This window comes from Durotheca rogersii, assembly GCF_024521655.1.
Source record: "Durotheca rogersii strain YMJ 92031201 chromosome Unknown GGS23scaffold_24, whole genome shotgun sequence".
NCBI classification, from domain to species: Eukaryota; Fungi; Ascomycota; class Sordariomycetes; order Xylariales; family Xylariaceae; genus Durotheca; species Durotheca rogersii.
In genome coordinates, this window is record NW_026251255.1 from 129944 (window position 1) to 140436 (window position 10493).

Here is a 10493-nt window from a genome sequence, read left to right on the forward strand (position 1 = left end):
TCTAGCAGATGCTACGTTGGGTCTGTACTCAATACGGGGGTAAGAAGGGCCCCCTGCAATGTATCATTGCCGTCCCCAGAGCAGCAAGGGTAATAAAGTGGGACTTGCTTATACATACGAATAGTAAAGGCGCCTTCGTCCGATTTTCTATTCACACACGCCCACCAGGTACGTACATGGATACAAGCATTTATCAAGGTTAGGTAGCTGACGGATAAGTAGGTATGTCGTACTCCTGGCCCTGTCACCATGTAATAATAGCCAACGACAGCCGCGTAAGGGAGACTGTGGGATATGGAATCATTCATTGATCAGGCCATTCTTTATAAGGTGTGCCCTCCCCTATTGGTATGCTCCGAATAGTCGGGGACATGCAACGCTCATTTGAGAAAATGTCATTATTTATTGGTGGGATAGACAAGACGACATGTTGGGCGAGGATAGGAGCCTATTATCGTACAACATTGGCCGGGAATGTGAATTCTGACAGAAAAAGAAAAAAGACAGCTTTCTCTCCAACTCGTGAGAATTCGCCGAGCGTGTTCCGATGCCACCCAGAGACTTGCCCCTAGATTTAAAAATAGCTGGCGTTGGCTGTTGCCGATAGGTCTCGTTTCTACGTGAGACTGGGAGCAAAATTAAACTGAGTGGGAGAGAGGTTAGGAAGAAAGAAACAGAGGAGGTGGGTGGGGGCCGGAAAGGGGGAGGGGGACGGCGGGGACTGAGGGGGAAAAAAAAACAAGGAGGGAGAGAAGCGAGAAAGAAAAAACCAGATAAAATAAGAAGAAATTTTGTGTAGCATATAAGTCAACCGCGGTTGCACCATACGACAGAGTCAAAGGGCCAGGTAGGTAGAGGTTCTCGATATCTTCGTAATGAAGGATCGTAAATATTATTGGGACACCCCCCTCTTCTCCTCCCCTCCCCCCTCCTCCCAAAATTGGCCTGCCTTCCTCCCTGGCCCCTCCACACTTGAAATTGCCGGCCAATTATCACGCGGGAAAGCAAGAACGACACCCTTGATGAGGCTGAACAAGGAGAGCCTCGACGCCTCCCATTGGCCAGAGTGTTGACGGCAACTGATTCCCACTTACACCTGTACTACCGGCAGCGGCCCAGAAGAGGCAGATGGGAGGATCAAGCTGTTGTTGCAACGGAGGTAAGGCACATGCGTTAAGAGCGGCACCTACGGGACGTGAGGTGGGCTTTGAAGAGGCTGGACTTGCTGGAGTTGGATCGCTAGATGGACCACTTGCCGGGTCCCTTGCGTGCCCCTCCCACTGATGTTACGGGATCGACGGGGGTGGGCCATTACAGGGTCCGCTACTCGGAGTACATGGCCATACGTACCTACATACGTAGGTACCTAGGTACCTAACCTACCTCTTGATCTCTACCTCCTATACGTCTACTCATAGGTCCACCTAGATACCTCCTACCCACCTACGGTACTTGGGATAGCGTGTAGGTACGTGCTATCTAGGTACTTCTATCTGGGTATACCTTCCTGACCTGCCTACCTACCTCTTACCTAAGCCTGAGGCGCGCATGTACTTCCTGTAGAAAAGGCGGGTAACATATTGTAGTGAGTGCCTTCAAGTTATTATAAGTAGGTCGCCTAAAGTACCCATAGCGGCCTGCCCAGGTAGGGACTCCGGTAGTTTCATGCCTACCTCTACATATATGTAGGCACTCTCCGATGAGGTAGTACTTCTGCGCAGCAGATTCTAGACCCTGTCTATAAGGGGCTCGGGCGGTCGGCAGGTCGGGTAGGGACCCCTAGAACGGATGTCTAAGAATGAATTCTCCGGCACGACTTCGTTTGTACTTCGCCGCACATATAACAAACGGAGAATTTCATGTATTCCTCAGGTACTTTCCTCTGGTCCTCTCGCCCTCTTACCGCGACGGCATGTGTCTCTCTATGCATAAGGTAGGTCATTAGATGATGTACAATTGCATCCTGCCTGCCCACCTAGGTAGGTACTTCCTAAGGTGTGATGTAGGTAGGTACCTGGGTATGTGTTAACTTCCATGTTTCCTATCTTAGATGCATAGGGCAGGGACCTTAGGCAGGTGGGTACCTCACCCGTAGGGGCACGTACCAATATGTGATGTACAAAGGTACATTTCTAGGTATCTAGGTACCTAATCTGGGAGCCCGAAGGTACCTACCTAACGCACATACCCCGTCAAACACCCCTTCTCGCAAGGGGCCACCCGGAAAAACTGGTCCAGCAGTCACGGCCCCACCCTCCCCCCTGACCTCCCTGCTCCTGATATCCCACACCAGCTTCAACTTTCCATATTCCCGAGGTCACCTCTCTCCCTTACATTACACATACCTACTTGTATTCCGCCTACCTATCGTCCATGCTCCACCCGACCCCCCCAGCTGGCCATACGCTCGTAATGCTCGCGCGCTGCCTCTGTTCGTCCGTCGGAATCCCGACCTGAAAGACGGCACCCTCGTCGAGATTGACCCTATTCCTTCTTCTTGATACAAGCCCGCTTAGAGTCGGCGACTTGCTCTGGGTCGGGGTGTCTTGCCACTCGCCCGGCGCCTCGCGTTCCTCAACATCGTCAGCTTAGGGTCGGTCTAGAGGCTGAGGCTGGGTCTATTTGTGCATCTCCTACGTTCCTCCTCTCTCCCGCGGACGGCAGTCGATGTGTGGGATGCTCTAGAAGACGCCGTCATCAACCTGCACCTGGATACGTCTCGTCTTCCGTAGGTACGTTCTTCCCAGCGTCGCCACCTTGTGCCTCGCCATGCTACATTACACATGCGCGACCTGTTGTCGGTTGTTCATCCACCTCGGGATACCCTCATCACTGACTTTTGGTAAACCAGGCACATATGTGCGCGTAGCTGCATACGTAAATATATCCTAACGTTGTAGTTAGAGAGCACTTAGCACTTGCCCGATTGAGAATTCGACCTGGCAGAGCCGTCCTACGGCTGACCCAGGTTACCGGCCTCTTGTATGATGCTACCCTTCGATCCGGTCGCGTCTGCAACCTCGGCCAATGATGGCGTCGAATCGGCTGTTCCTTCGCACGTATTCCCATCCGTGGTTTGTCGTTGTGGGCAAGACGTCAGACTTATGACTATTTTCTTTCCGCGAGGAGCGTTGCGGCAGACTCGTCGGATATCTAGGTATGTCCAAGCAACGCTTACTCTCCTCCTCCGAGGTGCGCTGACCTGTACTTAACCTAACGGGAACCCTAGATGATTGGGCCGCGGATACAGTTAATATCGTCCCACGACAGCAGCATCTCGGGTTGGACCGTCATTAATGTGATATGCACGCTTCGTGTTGCTTGTTGTAGGAAATGCACCGCCCGTCATACCGACAGACTGCGAGTCTACGTATCCGAAAGTACAAATATTTACGAAGCTATTACGGATTCGACTATATGAGGGCTCTGCTTAGAGGTAGTCGGTAAGCCGGCTGTTCGATCTGCGGCCATCATGCCTCCGCGAGAGACCTCGTTGTTTGGTCGAGGAGGGGTGGGCACTTCTGTGTCGCATCGAGATTTCTTCTACATGCGGATTCGCATGAGACGGGTCGAGCATTTCCCATATATGCTCAAGAATTCGATCAGGAAGCTGCCCAGACCGTCCCCCGGCTGCAGGTTGACGAAGCAAACCCGAAAATTTTTTGGTTTTTGGCCGGCCGTCTATTCGCCTAGCACGCCCCGGCCGCCCCGGTGCCCATCCGATCCCTACCATGCGGTAACCCTACAAACATCGTGACAAAGCCGCGTTGCTCGTCTCGACATCTGCCGTTTCGTTTCGCCTAAGTCGGTTTGGCAGGGTCTATTCGGTTGCTTTCGTGGCTCCAGCGCCATGGCACTTAGTAGCAGTCGTAGCAGAAGAGGCCAATTTTCGATTAGAGGAAGAGAGGCGGGGGGGGAGGAAGGCTGCCACCAGGTCGTCCATATTTGGCTTTCCGGCACACACACGCAAGTGGTATCTCTTGACGGGTGCTGGTCCCCTTAGCGAGGTTTCCCCTTGGTTCCATTATCCCTGAATGTCCTTGGCCTCCTCTCTCCTCTCTATCTTCGCCGCCTTCTGTGCAATGTGGGAGATTGTCGATTCCGGGTTCGTATTGTGCTGGAGCATCAAGCGCCGATATCAGTTGACGGCTACCCCGACTACATTCCGGTACGGATAAGCTGACAGTTAGAAGACAATGGCTAGCAAATCAGTCAGGTATCGACGACCGGACGCTTATGCCAAGTCTACCGCCCGTGTGGTCCACCGGCCTCGATTACAGGGATGGCATCACTGGAGCCTACGCAACATTAATATCTCAAGCCGTATGAGCTAGGCTTAGAAAGCCGATGGGACCCTAACCCCATCGGTGTAGCATTCATTCGGTATTTGAGCCATAACATAGGCGCACCCTCCCTACCGTATAGGTGCACGTATGAAGAGCAACCTTTGTTGGGATGATGACCGGATTCAAAGACCGGACATGCGTCCATATTGACCTTAAGATCGGGACAGCTCTACACTGGTAGTCGGCAAAGCGGCCAATCGCCAATCAGCCTCTTATTCTGGCGACTATAAGGAAAAGGTTTATCGGCTACTCTAGGACCTCGGTGCCTGTTGTTCTCAGGCTGTCGTACAACAGCGGGAGGAAGGGAAACCGCATGAAACCCGCATCACACGTCCTGGGAGATCGAGAAGCAGAAGCACAGGGTACCCGGACTGCAACGCCTCACGTTGAGAAGCCCTTAGAGAAACCGTCGGGACGTGCCACTGCAGCTTGTCATACAGCCGTTCCTACAGTCGCCTTTCTCGTAACTCTGCGCTGTCTATTGGCTCAACTCCTATTCGTGGGCCAACGTTTGCGGGCCTCGATCTCAATTCCGTCGTAGCGTCCTCCTCATTCCCCCCAAAAGTAGGCAGCCAATGATCATATCTCCCCTTATGCGATCGATTGAAAGTGGAAACACTGGCCGCCCCATTCCATGCAAGGCGCGGCTTATGGCTACGCCGTCGCCCAGAACGAGCGTGTTTTGATGAAGGTCGAGATATGACGCCCTGGGAATGAAGGCATATTGACATCCCGTACCAGTATGTCTTGCCGCAGTCCCGCCTAATGTTGGCACCACACACCCACCAGGGCGACAGTGTCGATTCTACTTTTCTCTGGCGCCCAATCAAGCTTCTTTTCGCCATACCAGCAACTTCCTACCGATCTGCTCGCGAGAGTGGCGGTAATTCGCTGAGCATGCAGCTACAGGCAGCCTGGTTACTGACATTCAAGCGTCCCCGATTTGCGTTGCTGCTGTCCCAAAGTGTCTTCATCGCCTGCGCACCGGCCTATACGCGTAGCTCAGCGCCGCGTAGCGTCGTAGAGCTATCGGGGGAGGGTGGGCGCGTCGCGCATACGAGACGCCCGTTACTACTCCCCTCTTGAGTGTCACTTGGGTTGTGTTTGTCACAAAACTGAGAACGAACAAATGGCGGATATGCCATGACGTTGATGGAACATCAGCGGAAGATTTAACGGTCGACAAAGGCGCCGATGGCTCTTGATCCCACGAAAATCGCTACGTTTCACTGGGGAGGGGGTTTCTCGTGCCATGTCCTGAAGAGGGGAATCCGGACGAGCCCGCTCGTCGTGACGAGATCGTGGCTAGTAGCTGACGCGTCAATCACTACATTAGCATGGCGAACTTGGCCAGAGAGTTCCCAGGAAGGGTATCCCGAGCTACGTGCCGATACGAACGGTCTTGTCCCAGCTCAATACCTGAGCCAGGCCAATTCATTTCGAGCAGCCAGTCATTGCTGTTGGAGAAACTAACTATCTCAGCCCACACGCCCAGGGGCAAGAGCTTGTCTAGGCTCCTTCGTCCGATCGTCTCTCTTCCCTCGGATATGCCACCGCTGCAGTCATTCGAGTCAGCACGCCGGTATGGTTGAGCGAATGGGTCTCCGCCCCGATTCTGGACAGCTAGCATCAAAGCTTAGACGTTGGGGTTTAAATTGTCTCCAGAAAATCAAGCCAATTGGTGGTCGTCGGCTTCTCTGGAGGGTGTCTAGACTGTTCTAAGCTGAGGTTTGGGTTGGTTTCCAGAGCCTTGTGATGCCTTGTCAAGGTCGCGTTGCCGGTCAGCACAACGTCCGAGACGCGATGCTTCGCCCTGGTGCGTTGTTTGCCAACCAGAGATGGAGCCGAAGTTGATTCACCGCCTCTAACTCCTTCTCTGGCTCTCTTCCAGCCTCCGATGCTTTCCCCTGGGCACGCATTTCTATCATTTTCAAGCCCTGGGCAGGAAGTCGTGCGGGTACTCAGTGGCTGACATTCTCTTACATCTGCAGCAGGCCTTATTTTTGGTGGATTCGCGAAATTGGGCAACCCACCGCGAGAAGGCCCCGTGGTTACCGTCAGGCCGAGATACAGGTGGCCGAATGAGCAGAGCTCGATGTCAGATCGAACAATGCGATGGCCTAACGTATACGCTGTGCAAGCTTAAGTTCGAACTCCGCTCAGCATCCAGCCATCTTGTTGATTCCAAATCTTCTCACACCAGGCTGGAAATTCCAAATCTAGTTGGGGGAACGGGTGATCTACGTTTACCCCCATAACCCCCTAAACAGCAAGTGATTCTTTGAACTCGATTTTAACGACTATTTTCGGCCTCCCTCTGGTGATAAGATGGTCGTCTGCGTGCATGTGTGTGGATCACCTTACCTGAAGACACTACCCTTTACATCTTTTGGTTGAAAACAAATGGCTCTAGGCGCAGAAACCTGCGTGCTCTAGCTGGCAGTAATAGTCTAGCACTTAACGATCTCCTACCATTCATAGGCGTATCTATAAACCCCAGCCCGCACACGGTACTACTCTCAACTATCTCAGCTCGTCCTGCCTTTCTCCACATTATCGTGCTATGCCTTTTGCCGCCAACATCGACGAACCCCTCGATGACTACTAAACCTGCGCAGGAGATTCGACGTGTCGCCGACATGTCGAGTTTGGCGACGGAGGGCCCGGGCTCGCTTTATGACTTGTGGGGTTAACTCGGGAATCTATATTTAGTCATGTTCCTAGCATTAGGGATGGGTTCAATCGATGGGCTGTCACCAGCTCCGACGGTGGCCAGTTGACCTGCACGACGCGAGGGGGGCGTTGCCGCCGTCGATGCCGTCAGGCGCCTTGATCCTGAGGCGCATACTGTGTTTTGTGCTGACGGCTTGCGCTTCCTCCCTCGGCGCCTCGTCCAGAATAGCCACACCAACGCGCCGGCCACCACCGAAATAACCAATGTAATCCCAACACCTTAAAGCCAACCACAGCGTCGGAGCTATGCCCGCCGCCGCCTCCATCTGACAGAGGCTCTACTGCCGCCGCCGCTGTTTCCGAAACGGTGCTAGGATTCCGTGATTGCGAGCTACTGTCTAAGGCTGACACGGGGATTCTCGTCGCCTTTGTTCCATCTGCAGTCGTTATGTCTCAAGTCCATTCCTGATCACAACTCCATCCGCCATGATGGTGCCGGGCGCTCGTAAAGACTCATTGGCCTGCCAGCCTTCTCCCCTCCTTGGAGAGTGCCGTTGATCGTTGTGAAGCTGGTGTCCGTATCGATGCGGTATGCACTCATGCAACTTAGCATTGGGCCCCAAGGGTGGCTGTAGCGGCTCGACGTTTCTACACAGACATAGTTTTCATTCCTATTTTTAGCAGATTTTTAACGGTGTCAGGCTAAGGAGAGTAATTGCTACGCTCTCAGCGTCGTCGTCCCTTGACCTTATGCATGTTCATATCTTACATGAAGCGAGACAAGCGGAGACGCTCTAGTGGTTGTAGAGGACGTATACATAGCATATTGGGGAAGATGGAGGGTATAGAGTGAAGCTATACTTACGGACAACTAGTGGCGCGCGTAGCTATCTCGGTACGGCGATCTGTCGAGACGAATTCGCACGCGCGAGCGTAGCCCATGGGGCGTATCCCTGGACCAGGCATAGTACTGGTTCTGGTGAGAATAGAAGAGCAAGATGACTGGCCGGCCGCTCATGCAGCCAGTAGAAGGCAGCCTCGGCCTTGACCCAATGAAGGGCGGAAGATGCGGTGCAGTCGTCGGGTGGCGTGAAGTCTGTGAGTAGCGGGCCGAGGGACATGGCGATCGCTGGGCGAGGAGCTGGCCCGTTGCTGAAATCGGACTATGCGATCCGAGACCTCCCTCCCTCCGCTTACTGCTCTCCCCCTGGCATCCCCAAAACTGGGTAGGTAGCTAGGCGCGGCGGCGCCATATTGCGGCGTACCCTGGCGATCGGTTTCAAGAAGGCCTGGACAGCCAGACTTTTTGGCGAGAGAGACTCGCGGAAACGCGTCAAATCTAGGAGTAGCAATCCCATACTAATTATCCGACTGCGACAGAGAGACAGACTGGAGGTGGATGTTGAGTTACAGGAGTAGACTGGGGGTTCTTCAGCGGGCACGACGTACGCAGGATTCGAGAAGGACTCGCGCCCCAGGAGGACCATGATATCAGGGTGTATTCGACTTAGGTATCTATCTGCCAAGTGTGCGTACGTGTTATGGGGACACTGTGAATAGCCGCCCCTGAACCGCCCCTGCGCGGAAAATGTCGCTCGTCAGGCCAACAAACTGCGCGATGACAATGGTTACGCGCCATGTGGAAGCCCAAACTCCTATCCACCTCGAGTGAGGTGAATCGTGGTCTAGTTTTTTCTTCATCCCTCTCTTTTCCTCATTCCTGTCTCTCTAATAACCTCTGTCCATAAATCTCTGCACGGATAGGTGACGTCCTCTCCTGTCCCCGTCACATAGCACTAGATCTCCATAGTCCGCCATGTGGACATAGCTACACTTTTCCCATGGATATCAACCAACAGCAGAAACTCGCCGACCCCAAATCGAGAATTGCCCGACCCAGTCAGGGTGCTCCGTTCTCGTTGTCTCCTCTTTTTTCCTTTTTTTTTTTTTTTTGCTCTCTTCTACATGTTGGATCGGTATTGTGGGTAACGAATCCAGGAAACTCGTGTGTCTCGTGTGTCCCGTTACTAGGGCCTGTGAGAAAATTCAGTGGTAGGTATGTTAAATGGAGCGGTTTAATACCCCCTACGTCATTTATTCTCCTCGTCCCTTTTTGTGGCGACTCGTGCCCTCGAGACGCCTCACACTCGCCGTACTATCCAAGGCAAAGGCCCCTGATCACTTGCGAGGAAAAGACATACTCGTGTGTATGTACACGCGTATATCACCGCGAGCTTTGTCACGTAGGCGTTGATTCAGTGGTTTGACCCCCGTCGCAAGTTCTCTCCCCCCGCGTCCGTATAGCCCAGAGCCTGTCCGCCTGTCCTCCTCTGCCTCCTCGGCACCTCTTCTCTTCTCATTGTTTACTCACGGGGGCCAAGACAAAAGAGAAAGTGAGCAGGCCGAGAGGATCGACCAGCACACGCGGTCAGGAACGATCGCAATCCCGCTGTTGCATACACACGCGCGACGCAAGGGGACGTTCACGAGCGGGTTCTCATCTTGCCGAGCTCGACTTGCCCGTCGCCAAGCCGCCTCTTCACTGCGTATACTATATATGATAGATGACCTGCCCCGCTAAAGCGCCGACTGCGTCCATTTGCATGTACACTGTTCGCCGAGGAGCGTAGACAGTGCCCGAGGGGTGGAGAACGGGGCCGTTGTTGGTAGCAGTTCTTCGGGTGCATTCCACACGATAAGTGTCCCCCTCCCCCCTCTTCCTGCGTATACAGACACATTAGACATCCCGTACACATGCATGAAAGGTATCTATCTGTATCTGGTTGAGCGAGACGAGCTGGATGGGCCGCAACACCACCCGCTTCCCACCCGATTAGCTTGGGGGGATATGCGGGCGGGCCTGGGCAGAGCCAGGTGAGGTGAGATGAGACTCGTCATGTCCGGTAGTGAGCGCGCGCTCCCAGTGCCCCCCCGGGACGAGGTCGTGCTCGAGGGCCCGTCGATACGACAGTGCTGCGTCGCGAGTGGCCGCCGCCCCCGTGCGGACACGCACACGACCTCGCCATCGAGCCAGCACAGCTTTCGTTGTCAACCCGGTCAAGCTCGGCCCGCCAATTATTCGAGGCACCGACATCGACCGAACGACCAGGGGAAAGAGGAGGAGGAGGAGGGGGGGCTGGCACGGGAAGCGAGGGAGGCAAGCGAGCAGGCTCTGGGCGACAAGGGGTGGCGGATGGCCGCGACACACACACATCCACACACCACACACACATACACAATCACACACCCATAACGCACCCACGCCCAGACGGTAGTACCCTGAGGTAGGCATGCGAGTGCGTGCGCCGCGACGCCGCAGCGACGCCACGACGACGCCAGCGGCAGAAGCAACGCCGCCGCCGCCACAGCCCAACCCACCACGCTGGCCGGTCTGGGGGGCGAGTGCGCAGGAGGCCAGCCTGCCAGGCCGCCGCAAACCGCGCGTTGGTGCGCGCGGGTTGCCTCTCGTTCGAG

The 10493-nt window shown here is 54.4% G+C and overlaps 2 protein-coding genes across 2 annotated transcripts; both read right to left on the reverse strand.

Moving 5' to 3' along the window:
• Positions 1-7906: 7906 nt before the first annotated feature.
• Positions 7907-8506, reverse strand: GGS23DRAFT_599448 (uncharacterized protein; the record flags this gene model as incomplete). The annotated part of the gene is made up of 3 exons (XM_051518939.1): positions 7907-8182; positions 8285-8390; positions 8469-8506. 3 exons carry the CDS (start codon positions 8504-8506, stop codon positions 7907-7909), a joined length of 420 nt encoding a protein of 139 aa, XP_051369047.1.
• A 1018-nt stretch (positions 8507-9524) lies between these two features.
• On the reverse strand, positions 9525-10434 carry GGS23DRAFT_233182 (uncharacterized protein). The gene has a single exon (XM_051512072.1). It carries the CDS (start codon positions 10309-10311, stop codon positions 9853-9855), a length of 459 nt encoding a protein of 152 aa, XP_051369048.1. The 5' UTR covers positions 10312-10434; the 3' UTR covers positions 9525-9852.
• Between the last annotated feature and the right edge of the window lie 59 nt (positions 10435-10493).